General features: G+C 43.7%; 1 protein-coding gene across 1 annotated transcript in view; it reads left to right on the top strand.

Moving 5' to 3' along the window:
• The window catches only part of Maf (MAF bZIP transcription factor), a 2,797-nt gene extending 811 nt beyond the window's left edge, over positions 1-1,986 (top strand). The window contains exon 2 of the mRNA XM_010609507.1: positions 2-1,986. Within this exon, the coding sequence (XP_010607809.1) occupies positions 2-352 (351 nt within the window). The 3' untranslated portion in view covers positions 353-1,986. The remainder of the gene's footprint in view (position 1) is intronic.
• The last annotated feature ends 13,932 nt before the right edge of the window (positions 1,987-15,918 follow it).

Raw genomic sequence — 15,918 nt, 5'->3', positions numbered from 1 at the left:
CGACGACCGCTTCTCCGACGAGCAGCTGGTGACCATGTCGGTGCGCGAGCTGAACCGGCAGCTGCGCGGGGTCAGCAAGGAGGAGGTGATCCGGCTGAAGCAGAAGAGGCGGACCCTGAAAAACCGCGGCTATGCCCAGTCCTGCCGCTTCAAGAGGGTGCAGCAGAGACACGTCCTGGAGTCCGAGAAGAACCAGCTGCTGCAGCAGGTCGACCACCTCAAGCAGGAGATCTCCAGGCTGGTGCGCGAGAGGGACGCCTACAAGGAGAAATACGAGAAGCTGGTGAGCAGCGGCTTCCGAGAAAACGGCTCGAGCAGTGACAACCCATCCTCTCCAGAGTTTTTCATGTGAGTCTGACGCTCAACCCCAGCTAGCCACCTTGATAAGTGCTCCTCGGGGTCCGGCTCGGGTGTGGGCTTGCTGGTTGCAGAGCCACGCTGGCCACCACCTCGCCCCTTCCCCTGCCGAGCTCGCCCCCCTTGGCCCTGCACACACACACACACACACACACACACACACACACGCACACGAGCGCCCTGCTCCGAGTTGGTGGCGGCGGCGGCTGTTTTAAACTGGGGAGGGAATGGGTGTCTGGCTCGTGGATTGTGGATATGAAATTCCCCATAACTTGCTAGCTGTTTTTTTTACACCCCCCCTCCCCGCCACTTGCACAATGTTCAAAGATCTCAGCAGAGCTCTTCATGTGAAATATTGCCCACCTTGGAAGCCCGCATCATCTGCATATTTTTCCCCTTCTTCAATTCATGAGCTGGTTTTCATTTTCTGTGTGTGTGTTTTATTTTGTTTGGATTTTTCCCCTAATTTTACTTTGTTTGTTTGTTTGTTTTGGAGCTTGCTGTGTTGTTACCCAACCTCCACCTCACTCCCTCTCCACCCATCTCCTCCAAGATTTTTTTTAAAAAAAGCAAAAGTTTTTTTTCTCCTTTTGAGTTCTTCATGTGAGATTGAGCTTGCAAAAGAAAAAAAAAATGTGAAATGTTATAGACTTTGCAGCAGCAGCGTGCTGAGTTCCATCGGGGTTTTTAGCATTATTTTGCTAAAATAGAGGAAAAAAAGTACTCATGAACCTGCCACAATCAAGCCTGCATCAACCTTCTGGGTGTGACTTGTGAGTTTTGGCCTTTTGGTGCCAAATCTGAGAGTTTAGCCTGCCATTTAAAAAACACTCATTCTCATCTCATGCATTATTATGCTTGCTACTTTGTCTTAGCAACAATGAACTATAACTGTTTCAAAGACTTTATGGAATAGACATTATATTAATAAAAAAGCCTGCATGCTGGACATGTATGGTATAATTATTTTTTCTTTCTTTTCTTTTTCCTTTTGGCTTGGAAATGGACGTTCGAAGACTTAGAGCATGGCATTCATTCTTTTGTTTTATTGTCTCATGACTTTTTTGAGTTAAACAAAACAAAACAGAACAGCGCAACCTTAGAGCCTTCTTCCCATGAAAGTTTTCATCTGCTCCAAAACTGCTCTGACTTACTCAGAACTTCAGCCTCCCGTTGTAAATGCACTGAAAGCATTCCTTGTCAAAGATACCAAAATGGGTTTAACATGGCAAACATTAAAGAACTCTTATTAATGCTTTCTTTTTAATGAGAATGACACCCCCATTTGGGGACTTAAATCGTGCTGTTGCCGAAAGCAGTCTAAAATTTATTTTTTGAAGAAAAGAAATCTGCCCCATTATTTTTTTGGTTTGTTTTATTTTTATTGTTTTCTTTTGGCTTCTGGTCATTATCAAATGTGGAATGCTATGGGTTTCTAGTATATAATTTAATTCTAGTTTTTATAATCTGTTAGCCCAGTTAAAATGTATGCTACAGATAAAGGAATGTTATAGATAAATTTGAAAGAGTTAGGTCTGTGTAGCTGTAGATTTTTTAAAAGATTGATGCACTAAATTGTTTACTGTTGTGATGTTAAGGGGGGTAGAGTTTGCAAGGGGGTTTAAAAAAGTAGCTTATACAGCATGTGCTTGCAACTTAAATATAAGTTGGGTATGTGTAGTTTTTGCTATACCACTGACTGTATTGAAAACCAAAGTATTAAAAGGGGAAACACCCCTGTTTATATCTGTAGGGGTATTTTACATTCAAAATGTATGTTTTTTTTTTCAAAATTAAAGTATTTGGGACTGAATTGCACTAAGATATAACCTGCAAGCATATAATACAAAAAAATTGCAAAACTGTTTAGAACGCTAATAAAATTTATGCAGTTATAAAAATGGCATTACTGCACAGTTTTAAGATGATGCAGATTTTTTTACAGTTGTATTGTGGTGCAGAACTGGATTTTCTGTAACTTAAAAAAAATCCACAGTTTTAAAGGCAATAATCAGTAAATGTTATTTTCAGGGACTGACATCCTGTCTTTAAAAAAAATGAAAAGTAAATCTTACCACAATAAATATAAAAAAATCTTGTCAGTTACTTTTCTTTTACATATTTTGCTGTGCAAAATTGTTTTATATCTTGAGTTACTAACTAACCATGCGTGATGTTCCTATGTGCTTTTCTTTCATTTTCAATTCTGGTTATATCAAGAGAAAGAATAATCTACAATAATAAACTGCATTTTTTTTTGATTCTGTACTCAATTTCTTAGTGTACAGTTTAACTGGGCCCAAAAAACGCATGAGAAGTGTAAAATGCATCCTTTTCTCCAGTAGAAGGGTTCGTGTTGGTGCAGGGAGGCCATAATTCAGGGTGAAATTATGGGCTGTTTGGTGAGGTGAAGGGGCAGGCCCATATAATAATGAGTAATATTTAATATCATTATAAATTATGATCTCTCAATTTTTGCCCCTCCCTAAAGTTTTCAGTTTTGAAATTGGTGGAACCATCATTGCTCTTTGGTCAAAACAAAATAAAACAAAACAATGAAGTTTGGCTTTCTGACCATGGCCCTGGGCTGCTGACCCATCAGGATGGCTTAGGCACAGGCACAGTTAGAGCTAAAGATAAACAATTCTGTCTTTTGACTAAGATTGATTATTTTTCCTTCTTCCCTTACACATTGTGATTTTCTTGTTAGCAAGACCTGACAAGCTTGAACATAAACACTTTGGACGAATCAAAGTTGTTTGTTTTCTTTTTTTTTTCCTTCTTTAATTTTGAAGGTCATTTGCCTTAAATAGGAGAAAAAAAGAAAATCCATACCTTACTCAAATAACTTCCAGTTAATATATGCTTCAGTGTGTATTATCAAATCATATTTCATGGGGATATTTAGTGGAGAACAGCTGAGCAGTGATTTCAGATCATGTTAGTCCCAGAAATATAAGCAAAAAATCATGCCTCTGTTGAATGAATGCTATGCTCTGACTTACTGATATCTATCCCCAAATGGGCCGTGTATGGGGGCTGATTTGAAGATCGTTTGGAAAGATTTCAGCTCCTATCCTAAGGAGAACTCTTAAGCATTGACCTATTTTAAACTGCCACAAATTCATGCCACTAATGTTACAAATTCATGCAGCTTGTACTCATAGTCAACTTCCCTAGAAGCTAGTAGAATGTTAGACAAAGCCAGAACTGTTTGGAAAATATAGCCAAACGCAATCACTTTTGTTTTATTTTGTTTTTGAGTCTTTAAAGAAAGAGATAATGTTGTAATTCTGATCACAGGCCTTATTTTGAAGAAAACAGGTTGTGCTTGATGCTGATGAGTCCTGGCCGTATGTATTATCACAGGCCTTCCTGACTCGCCTACAGGGCATGAAGACAGTGTTTACCCTCTACATTTTGACCTTCCCTTCTGTGCCAGCTCGGATAGCACACTGTACCCACACTGAATTTTGCTTAACAAAAGTCTGAACAGCTAACCTACTCCTGTGTCCTGCTAGGTAGCTGTCCTCAATGACAGAGATTTTTGTTTCTCTGATCACAACCAGGAGATATACATCCTCCCTCTGAAGATGGTGAGCGAGACATAGTACTTTTACCGAAAGCTCAGCATCCGATGGAGGTTGGAGGATTTTAGACACACACAATTTCAAAATAAGAGTCACATTCCAGAAGCAGTCATTGCAACTAAGTCCATGAAGAGTAAGAACTGAATTGGGGATATATATGTATATGTATGTATGTATATGTATGTATGTATATATATGCAACAATTAAGCCATTTGATAGAAATGTACAAGGCAGTTCCCTATAATAAGCTGGATTAGGCCCCCAGACATTAGAAAATGAAATTTAAAAAGTACTGGTCAAAATGGACCGTGGGTAGGTTGGCTTCTACAAAGAATTCTTAAATCCTCCCTAGGTGCCCTAAGTTATTAGTAAGTCTCTAAAAAAATTTTTTAAAGAAATCATGTAAGGAAATCTAGCTTTCCCCTTTCCACTGCATTTGAGCCTTTGTCTAAATAGTGTTAAAATTCCTTTCATTCCAATTACAGAGCTGAGCCCACTCACAAGTTGGAGTTGCCAGTGGGATATGCTACATTTTAGAAGCCCCAGCAACGTGTCCTCACCAGTGTGTGCACAAAGTGAAATTTATGTGAGAGCTGTGTATTAAAAAAATATATATATTATTATTATTTGCAGTTTGGGAGAACAACTTATTCCTGACTTGCATTTAGCCTCCTTTTAAAAGCCAAATGATTGTATAAGAGAAGAAGTCTCTTAAATGTATAAACCACTGAGTTAATTAACAATTAACTCTGCCTCCTGTCCGAGGGTCTTATACACAGAACCGCAGGAAAGAGCACCCATGCTTTTCGATTTACAGTGTGCATAGGTGTGATTGTTCTCAACCTAGAATACTAGTTGTAAAAACTCCACCAAAATTACAAAATATGTATACGGACGTATATACAAAGAAAAGTTCCCCAAAAGGTTAACAGCTAGCATTTTGTAAGCATATATAGACATGCACATTTTAAACAGTAAATTTTCATGCTTCATTGTTTCCCTGGCAGAGAATTTTTACTGAGAAAAAAAATATTTGACTCTCCTCCCTAAACAGATCCCACTGGCAGAAGCTTTAGCTAAGTGGGACTCCCTGGGTTTCTGGCAGGCCCTGGATAGTGCTGTATATATCTGTGATGTCAGACACGTTCATTTATCAGACGTAGCTGTAAATGAAAACAATGTGTAGCTGCAATACAAAGTTAGTTAAAGACACATCCTTTGAGTGCTTGTTTTCCTCCCTCCTTTTTCCGTCCCCTGACCCTCACAAAAACCACCTCCTTTTGATTTCCCAGCTCTTTGCATGTTTCCTCTCTCTAAAACCATGAAAATATTTTTTTCGGTGTATCTGACACAGTAATATGACATCAGATAGGCGGAGGTCCCCGTCTGTCCAGCAGAGCTATCTGGACATCAGTTCCTCCCTGTCCCAATGCCCTGAACACCTGGGCCCCCTTTGAACACAGACCACCCTGATGGTTAGGAAAGACTATTTATTACTGAGTGCACAGTACTAGCGTGCTGAGCTTTTTTCCCCCCCTTACACCTTTACCCCAGTCGTTTTTATTTAGCAGCATCAATTCTAGAGTCTTCTATTCTTAAATAGGACCTCCCTTGCCAAGCCACCAGCTTTCCTGCTAAAAGCAGCAAGCAGAGGACCAGTGGTGGCCACTCTCAGAGACATGGCACACCGCTGTCTCCCTTGCCGCATTCCCGCGTTTCCTGGTCCACACAGCTGGAGTTGCTGGTGACACATTCAGAAGTTCCTGGCCATGGATCATGGCGGGGCTGTCCTTGTCTTTGCTGTTGTTTTGACCTGGGCAGACTCATTTCCGTGTGCACCAACTCTTGGCCCGATGCTGTATCCTCCTGACGTATACTAAGCTAATCAATATATTTAAAAGTCTGATCGCCACACCAATAGCTCTATTTTTGGGGGGGAGCACCGGTAGTTAAAGACTAACTGAGATAGAACGGAAGACTAAAATGCATGAGTGACAACCTTCGGCCATCTGACTCCTGTGCCAGAAAAGCACTCACTTGAGAACTCTGGGCCGAAGCTCTCTCCTCTAAACCTTCCGTGAGCAGGAGAGGAAGGCAGCTTTGCCTGCTCTGGACGGCCGATTTGCACAGCTTCCAACTATGATCCACTTTCATTTGATTTTTTTAAAAAATTACTTATGCCCCTTCGTAGAAAAAAAAATCTTAGTATTTTTTTGTGTGTCTGTTTTGTTTTTTTCCATTGGTTTGGTTTCTGTTTGGGGGCCTTAATTTAAGGAAGCTTTCTCTGCAATGATTGGCTGTGATTTTTACCCCTTTGCATTATTCTTCAAGATGTTGAGTGGATGTTCTGGGGCTGTACCTACCTTGATGTTGTCAGGAAAATAAGAGAAAGCCTAAAGCTTGTTTTCATTTATAGCCCATCAAATCTCTGAGATGGGCTATCCAGTCTCAAAGATGTCCGAGTCCAGGGTGGCCATCAGAAACCTGCTGGTTGGTTTGTTCTCTCATTTGTTTTAAAAAGAGCAAGAGCCTTAACCCATCTTCCCATACCACAGCTTTTCTTGCTTCTGATAGAAATCTTCCAAATCCAGACATCAAACAGCTCCAGAAAGGGGAATTCTCTGCAGGCGCTGCTCCATCCTAGCTCCTGAACAAACCCAGCTCTGTTTGGCATTTTTTTTCTTGAGCAGGGGTAGGGAACTGGGCGACAGAATTTCAGTCTCCCAGGCTGTCGCATGGTTGTTGGGGCATAAAGAAGTACAGCCCTACCACAGATTGGGAGCATATTCAGCCCTTAGAGAGGGGCCGAACAGAACAATAGAAAACAAACAAATGAAATCGCTCTGCACCAAGGCAGAGCACAGCCTGGGTCCCCATTCCCTGAACCATCTGTAGGAGGAGAGAGGGAAAGGAGAGAAAAGAGGACTTGAAAAGCAAGAGACCCAGGAAGACATAACCCCAGAATATTACACTCTGATCGTGAGAAAGCCACACTCAGAGGTAGCACAAGCCAGGTGCAGACCAGGTCTGGCTGCCCATTTCTTTAAAAGTGTACTGACGTAGGTTTCCTTTGGGGAAATAATTTCGAGGACCAACTCCAAGTAGAGAGCTTTGAGGAAATTATGAATGTCTGTACTTTTATAAACATACCAATCTGTGATTTGATGGTGATACACTTTGGACCAGCTAGACAAGCCAATATTTATATGGTCACTGCACTAGGTTTGGTGACATCATGACAGCTTTTTATTGTTTAAATCTGAAAGCCCTCTGTGTGTTTTCCATGTCTGCCCAATAGAACAAGGCCAAGGTAGAAAGCGCCTATCAGCGGCACACAGAAATCAGATCTTTGTATGAATTTGCATCAGAGTTGGACAGTTCTGAGAAACTCCCAGAACAATTTTCCGCAGGGAAGCCGTGGTTGGAATGCAGAACTCCTCGCTCAAATCAGAATCCTCCACAGAGCGCCTCTTCTCTTGTTCAACACAATTTATTTCCTTTTGCTTCCTTTTTGTTAAATAATCATTTTCATTCCTTATTCTTAGGACTTAGGGTTGCAAAATCACATTCCTCCGTACTGCACAGAGTCATCTTGATCTTCAGTTATGATTAGAAAACAGTATTAATTCAGGAAGGGAGGACAAAAACAGGGTGTTTGTAGAAGCTGGGGGGAAAGGAGGCAGACAGGAAGCAATTCTCAGTGCTCACCACACACACACACACACACACACACACACACACACACACACACACACACACCTCAGCCTGCCCACCCTCACACTCTGGTTCACACAGGGGGTTTCACTTCTGATTTTTCTCTAAATACTGATTCCCAGCCTTGCCTATTTCCTAGGTAGGATCCCAAAGAATGATTTTCATCTGTGTTTGACTCTTTGACTAAGGATCGGGAAGAGCCAAGAAACCTTGCTGAACAGGAGTGAAACCATGATCCTTCCAGGAACCCTGGCCTGAAAAATCAGAACAAGGGCACAAATTTTCTTTTCACAACCAATATTTGCACTCTTCCCATGTGGCCACACCCACTTCCGCAGGGCTGTGGGAGGGAGTTTCTGGACTCCTAGGGTGTGTGGGGGTGCCAGAAGAAAAGGAGGCCTGAGGCTCCCAGGAGGATAGGAAACCCCAGACTATACCCAGAGAGCAGAGGAGAGGAAGGGTGTGCGGAGGCTGAGAAAAGCACTACAGAGGCCAACCTGGGCTCTGACCCTCGTCACCAGGGGGCAGCTCAGGGCACCTCTGGGTCCCCACCTCTCACCAGGAAGGCTCTGTTTTCAGGGTGACTGATGAGCCGCTGACAGGCTCTGAGCTCCTTACAGAATGTTCCAACTGATGAGGTCCTGGGCTCCAGATCTGGGGCCCCTTCCCACCTGACCCCTGTCCTATCCCCTGATTTTCAGCACTCCCTCCTGCGCCTGGTCACCAAAGGCCCTGGAAGTGCTTCAGAGGGCACTGCCCTGGGGCAGGGACTCTGTCGCCAAAGCTGAGGCCTTGGGCCCCCTAAGTCAGAGCTGAAGTGCAGACAGAGGCAGGGATGAGGGGAGGTCTCCAAGGCCGTTGAGGAATGTTCCCCCACCCGGCAGAGCTTCTGGTGCCCAGGAAGGAATGGGCAGCAGGCAGGGAGGATACCGGGACTTTAGGAACCCACTCCCATTTCCTGCAGGACCCCACACAAACCCTCCACCTGGCCCAGGCTCTTTTACACAGCTGCGCAGGGCGCAGCAGCAGCGGCAGCGGGGTTGCAGGGTAGGGGGGCAGTCGCCCCAGTCTTGCTGCCCAAATTCTCTGACTGGGGCTGAGTGGATCCCGGGGTGCCGAATCTTCTGCCTGGCGGGCAGCAGGTGAGCACTGAGGGCATCCAGGCCTACCTGGGGACCGTCTGAGGCCACCAGCAGTCCCTCAGAGCCTGGCCCTGCAGCTCCAGCCCTGGCGGAGCCCAGGTGTGTGTGTGGGGGGGTGCGGTTGGGGACTGCGGCACAGCAGCGTCTTGGGGGGCGGCATTGTGCCCAAGATGCAGCCTGGCGCCTGGGGACACCGATGGCGGCCCCACCCAGCGCACCCCAAAGTCCGCGCAGGGGAGCTCTGAGCTGTACCAGAATCTGGTTTAAATTTTCCAAGAGGACTGTGCGGGCCAGAGCGCCGCGCCGGCCCGAAGCCGCCTACTGCGCCTTGTTGCCAGGTGGGCGCAGGGAGGGAGCAGCCCAGTCCGCCCTGCCAGGCCCCGCCTTCGCTGTGCGACCCCAGCATACCCGGGGGCCCAGCGCCTTCTGTAAACGCAAGCTTCCTGTACTCGCCATTAATTTTTACTTTTATGAATTTCCGGCCCATTTTCCAGATCCTCTCCACCCGAAAGTGGGGGTAGGGGAATTTGCTTAAAGATAGAATCCTAAGGAAAAAAAGAGAAAAGAAGCAGGAACTCTAGATAACATATCTCAAATTCTTTATGGAGGTCTCGATGTGGTTTAGGCTTCCGTGGTACATAGTTGGATGCACGTTATAAGACAAAGCCAGCCAAGCAAACTTTATTAGGATTTCTCCACCAGCTCCAGGATGAGGGTCCTGCCTGCTTTCAGAGAGCTAACAGGGTTTCAGACAAATCGCAGGCGCTCCAACTGCCTCCGGAGGACAGACTTTCAGATTACTAATTTCAGGAAGAATTTCTTTCTTGTAGGGCCTTCCTTCTCCTAGGGCCCCTGGGTTTGTGAGCTAGTTAAGTTAGACAAATATCAATGCATCTTCACAAGTAATTCTTTTCTTTGGGGGGGTCTCTCCCTCTATCTTAGGGGAGAGATTTATTATGATGTGCAGATAAATATTTTGAAACTAAGACAATGACGTAAGCATCCAAGACACTTTTATACCATCAGAGTTTTAAAAGTCCTTCTTGATACAACAGTGTGTGTGTGTGTGTGTGTGTGTGTGTGTGTGTGTGTGTGTGTGTAATTCTGTGGCAGTTATTTTGAGACTGAATCTATTTAGAGGTAAAGTTTGTGTCTTTCCATTTTGGGGCAATGAATTCAACCTGTTCTTTCACCTGCCATTTATTATTTATTTGTTGAACTATCCACACCCCCTTTCAATGACACACTGCGGAGGTGGAAAGCTCTCAAAAGGTAAAATCAGTGCTTTCCATATTTATGGACTTAAAATGATCAAGGAGCAGAGTGAATCAGTCCACCTTGTCCTTTGGAGCACATAAGAGGAACGTGGCCTGAAAGGTGTGTCACAAAGCAATCGTCCCAGGTCCCAGACAGGTGAGGTCCCAGGTCCTGACTTCTGGGACTAGAAGCAGTGTGCAGACAGATGCAGGCCTGAGACGTGTCTGTGCACAGGGCCATGAAGGAAGTGCTCCCTTTAAAAGTCTCCTGTGCATGCTCTTGTGCTATTTAAAAAATACTCTTCAGCGATTAGTGGGAGAGGCTCTGTGCTGTGAGACATCTGGCTTAGATTACACTTTTGTGGTCCAGCTCAAAAATCTCCACTGTCCCCCCACCCTCCCCTCCTGTGTGAGACCCCTGGCCCTCCCCAGCCATCCCCAGTGACAGGTCTGGGCAAGGGTACTGAGAACTGAGCAGCCACCGGTGCCTTGGGACTCCATTCAGGTGCTGATCTCTGAGAGTAGATACCCCTAAGTGGATGGGTTCCCCAGGTGGCTGGAGATAGAGGTCATCAGGACAAAGTGACACCAATGATCTAAAAAGGACATCTACTTTATGAGATTTCAGGCACGATGCCAAATATTGCATTTAATGAGGCTGATTCTTTTTCTCCAAAAATAACAGAGGCTATCAATGATATGGTCGGGAAGGAAAGGGAGAGGGGGGAGCATTTTGCAAAGCCTATGTCCAATTATTGCTTTGTAATATTTTCTAAAAGTGAAAAATGCCTCTCCAGTATATGATCTCATGTAAATACTCCTTGCCGGAGAAGCTTAACATATGTTTGCAACTCCCCAAAGGAATTACAACCATATTCTCTCCACGATCTCTTAAGCTTTTAAACTCTCTTTGCTTGCATTTCTAAAAGAATCTGTTGTTTCTAAAGATTACAAAAGAGGAATCTTAAATGGAAAGTTTTTATTTTTATTGTTTTTAGAGATTAACTATCTGAACTTCAAATGGGGAGCAGTTTATTTTATTGATACACTTCCAGGTTTTGTAATTTCCATATATTTCTTGATTCTTTTCTGTTCTCTGCATCTGTGTAGAAATAATATATTTAGTGAAAGATTAGTATGTGAAGAAGAGAAGTTCGTGCCTTTGGAAAGTGTTTCTAATATGAAACATACGTGAATAAAGGCACCCAGTGTATCTGGGAGAGCTCTGACATATACATGGTTACAAATTTGTTTGAGGGTTTGGGCATCACCTTACTGTTTTAATAAAGGACATTTGAAAGCATTAGAGTTATATTGAATGAGAAAGATTATATGCTCAGTTTCAGCAGCCTACAGAAATTGACGCACAAATGAGCAAAGTCTATTTTTTCACACCCATTGTAAGGTGATCCAGATGAAAAAAAAATGCAAGGGGTTAAAGAAATAAGTACATCTCCTGTTGGGAAAAAAAAATAGAGATTGACTTACTAGTTTATTGGAGTTATTGTACACAGATTTGCCGTAACCATGTTGAATTTTTCAAATTAGATTTTGAATATATTTTGACAGTTTGAACTTGTATAGTGTGACTAACTATAGGAAGGAATGACAGGTCTACTTTGTTATTAAGCTGCTGTCTGGAAAATATTGGGCTGTGTAGAGTAAATGATCATTATTTTGCCGCTTACATTATTAGTACAGCTAATAGCGATACGGATTTTTTGAACCATAGAAAGCTAACTACTTTGAATTATGGTGCTTTGTTATTCACAGTGAAGCGAAAGAAAAAAAATCTTTTCTCAAAAACAACCTCATTTTTATCTCTATTCTATGTATTCCCTGCTCCTAATTTAAACGGAGAAGTTCATAAATAAATAAATAATAAATGGGTAGTATTTAAATGGCTCTGTTAAGAGAACATTGGCAGTAGAGGTCAACAATCCCAGCAGAACAGAGCAGAGCAAAGGAGGAAGGGGAGGGACGTGGAAGAGAATGCCCCTCAACAATCTGCCTGTCAGAGCAGGACCTGAGAGTTTTTGGAAGGATGTGCAGTGGGTGAACCCTTGAAAGGAGCTCATCAGAAATGGCTCAGCTCTTCTTCTCTGTGGCTCTGGAATCTCTCGGCCCCCTTTCAACAGAGGACACTTTCAAAGCTGACCCAGGCTGCTGGGCCAGAAGGTGTAGGGCTGTTTCAGCCTTCCGAGGGTTGCACCATGGTTATCTGGAAGCAACCTTGTATTCTAGAACATTCGCTTCCATGCCAACCCCTCCTCCAGCCTGCCTGGGCTGGGTCCACTGTGCAAAACAAGTGGAATTAAACCGCCCTTCTAGCAGTCAGACTCTGCCCTTTTCATAGGTAGTTAAGCTGCCTTTAACACACTGTCCTTGAAACATTCTTCGTGGTTATTAATTACCTTTTGTTTATTTTAATGTATTTACTGAATTAGGTACCCAAGGGAATCCTCTACATCAGTGATGTGAGAAATCCAGTTTCCTGAAGTCGAAGAGGTACATCTTGATTTTTGATTTGCATGTGCTTGTTACCGTGAGTTTGCCATGAGCAGGAAAGCAAGCAAGCAAGTGGGGAATGCTGCTGACTCTTTAGGTGTGATGGGCTCCCGTTTTTAGTAGTTTTAGTATTTGGGTTTGACATGCAACGTAGATGGCGATACCCAGTGTTGCTGAGAAGCAATACAGGAGATACGTGTGAGAAACAGCATGCACTTCTTTTCTGTATTGATTTCATCACATAGATGTTGTGTGCTGAGTGACTAATCTGGCTTGAGGAGGTCTCAGATCTTCAGCCTTCTCTGACATAAGTCTGTTGACACTGGAAAAGGCAGTCCTGCTGAAGCGGCCGGACGTCTCGGTGAATCTGTGCAAGTAACGCTCATCGCCTTTGGTCAGCTCTACCTGGGCCGCCCAAACATTCCAAAGTTTCAGCTGCTTATAATTCCATCCATATTTACATTGGGGACACTTTACTATCATTTAAAAGCACAATGTGCCCCCCACTTCTGCATCCAAATGTGGCTAAGAGGCCCTTTCTGCTTCACCTGGAGGCAGAAGGGGAGAGGAGCAGATGAATGGGGGTCGAGATCTGATTTCCATGTACTGAAAAATGAAACTGAGCTTTTAAAATGGGTTTTCAATGACAAGTGTCCCAGCATGAATTTAATTTTGAATCCTCTTCATTGGGAGAGCAAGACCAGTACTCTCACACCAATAATTATTTAGTCTCATAGTTTTATGTACTCTTGTTACCTCTCATTGGCTAATGGAAAAAGTTTTTTTTTTCATTAAAATTTTTGCTTGCTGAGAAATTTGCATGAAGTACATTTTATTTTGGTTTCTTGCAAAACTGAGGGGGGTAAAAGTCACACTGTCAAATTGCTACTCTTTGCAGAGGAGGCACTTTAAGGATCCAGTGATTTGAGAGCATTGAAAAAAAGAAAAGAAAAGGAAAAAAAAACAAGGACTTATTTTTCCCTCTACTCAAAAATAGTATCTGATTACTTACTTCTAAGCGCTGCTATGATGAGAGTTTCACTTTGAGTAGCGGGGCTGTGAATATGTATTTTAGTTTCTCTGCTAGCCTTTTACAAAATTAACATTTCTCTTTCATTGTTTTCTGACATAGACTATAACTCGGTGTACATCTTTGGGGTGGATTGATGTGTCCTGTGTGTGTGTGCACTGCCAAATCTTTATTCTTCTCTTGCCCTTGTCTTTATCACTATGATTTGAAAACCACTGATTAAATACGATGATCTAGGCACACTGGCAGGTTTTGTGACATTGAAACCATCCATTTTGAGCAAAGAGTTAATGAACTTTAAAAGCAAGGTTCACAGTGGCCCTGACCCTACTGGCAGCATTTCATATAAGGTTACTGGTGGGAGAGAAATCAAATTTCAGCCACGCACATGACTGACAGGTGAGAGCAAGGAAAAGAAAGACAGTTGGTCAGATGGGGAATTTGGGGAGGAGGAAGACAGTTCCTTGAAGTTCCTCTGTGGCATTAGATATTATAAGCTAATATATGAAAAGTTCAGTACATGGCACTCCTGGGAGACTTACTTGGTTTGTTTTCCAGAAGTCACTTTGGTTAAGGGATTTCAATAGTGAAAGCCAAAAAATGTTGCACCACTGAATTTTGTACCTTCTTGTTAACACAGTCATGTACAGCCTTATGGCTTATTTCTGGCAGTTTTCTAGGTGAGGGTCTAAAAATTCAGTCAAAAGCCATTTGGGTAGCCACATAATTACCTTTCATTTATTCTCAGAACAACAGTCTAGATGGTATTATGGTTCACGGACATATTATGAAATATCCATCCCAAGTGGTATCACAAAAAGATTAAATTCTCCATTTCAGGAACATCCCTGGATTCCGACTAACATTTTCCATTAGCGCATGTTACCACCTAACATATTCAAATCAACCAAATGCATGGTTTATCAAGACTGCTTGCTCCGGAAGGTCTTCAAACATGCGTTCAGCACTTATACCCTCCTTGTCCCAAGCTTCCGCCCCACCTGACTCTCTGATGGAGATTGTTCCCTAGAAGCACCACTGACTGGCTGGGGATTTAGCTTAGTGGTTCTGCTGCCTGCCTCCAAGCGCAAGGACCTGAGTTCGATCCCCGGTACCAGGAAGAAAAAAAACAAAACAAAAAACACCACTGACTAAGGTGCGACTGTTGCCATGGAAACGTGGCATGACTTTGCTTGACCCTCGTATTCGGGGTGGCCTTTGAATTATCCTTGGAGGAGACACCTTAACTCACCTTGATTTTCACGGAAGTGGAAAGTACACCTTCCCGACGGGCTCTTGCATCCAATGAGCTGAATCATGAATTTTCAAGGTGCTGATGGACCCTCGGCAGCTCACGTCTATCCTCTGCCCATTTCAGATGTTCCTGACTTTGGCTAAGACCCATCTGGATGTGACCAGGCCCTCCTCCAGAGCTGCCTCGGGGCAGTGCGACACATGTGCAGGGGAAAGGCCCGTTTGTGGCTCTCCCACTGCCCGTGGGGGACGCTGTTGGAAGGAGACAGTCCTCGCTGGGCTGTAACATACCCAAGAGTGTTCTTCCCAGTCTCTCAGCGTGGACATGTTTTGTGTGACCACCCCTATGTGGCATATGAGCTCGAAAAGCTACCGGCTGTCAGGAAGGCTTGACTGTTGTAGGAACGGGGGTAAAACTAAACCACAACAAAACCAAACTAGTCAAGGTACTCAGAAATCTTGCTTCTGTTCTGCTCACGTGTCCCCCCACGTGGCCTATAATCATTCAGAAATAAAATGCAAATGTGGTTTTCCAATGCCTGGTGTCTACACGGGTGGCCGGGCACAGCATGTATAGCTGTTTAGTTCCGATATCAAAGTAGAGATGCTGTAACGGGATGTCCTTTGACGTGCTCCTGCTCAGAACCTGTCTTCAGAAATGGAGAACTTGCTGTTTCCTGCCGTACTATAAGTTCTGATCTCATCCAGGGAGCTGGTCTTGAGCTTGTCTCCACTGAAGGTTTCTTGGCACTTTCTGAACACTCATTTTCTAGAGTAAACCACCTCACCCCCCCACACACAAGACAAGAAGGAGGAGAATGCTGTCTTGCTTGGAGATTTGCAGCAGGGATGTATCTGGCACAGATGCCTTAAGTGTACGTCAAGCTCTGTGTCAGGGCGTCCATCAGTTGGCACTGACAAAATTATGGGAAACAATTCTGTGTGATGTATTTCATTGGAGAAAGTCACCCGGTTTTCTGCTGCGGTTGTTGGTTTATTTAGATTATGCGCCCCCTTTTCATACAGGCTGGCCAATGTGGCCCTCCCACAGGCGCTGGCTGATTTA

Source organism: Fukomys damarensis, unplaced genomic scaffold (assembly GCF_012274545.1).
Source record: "Fukomys damarensis isolate Sample0158 unplaced genomic scaffold, DMR_v1.0_HiC HiC_scaffold_32, whole genome shotgun sequence".
Lineage (NCBI taxonomy): Eukaryota > Metazoa > Chordata > Mammalia > Rodentia > Bathyergidae > Fukomys > Fukomys damarensis.
Note: the sequence above shows the minus strand (reverse complement) of the source record. Positions and strands in the feature narration are given on the sequence as shown.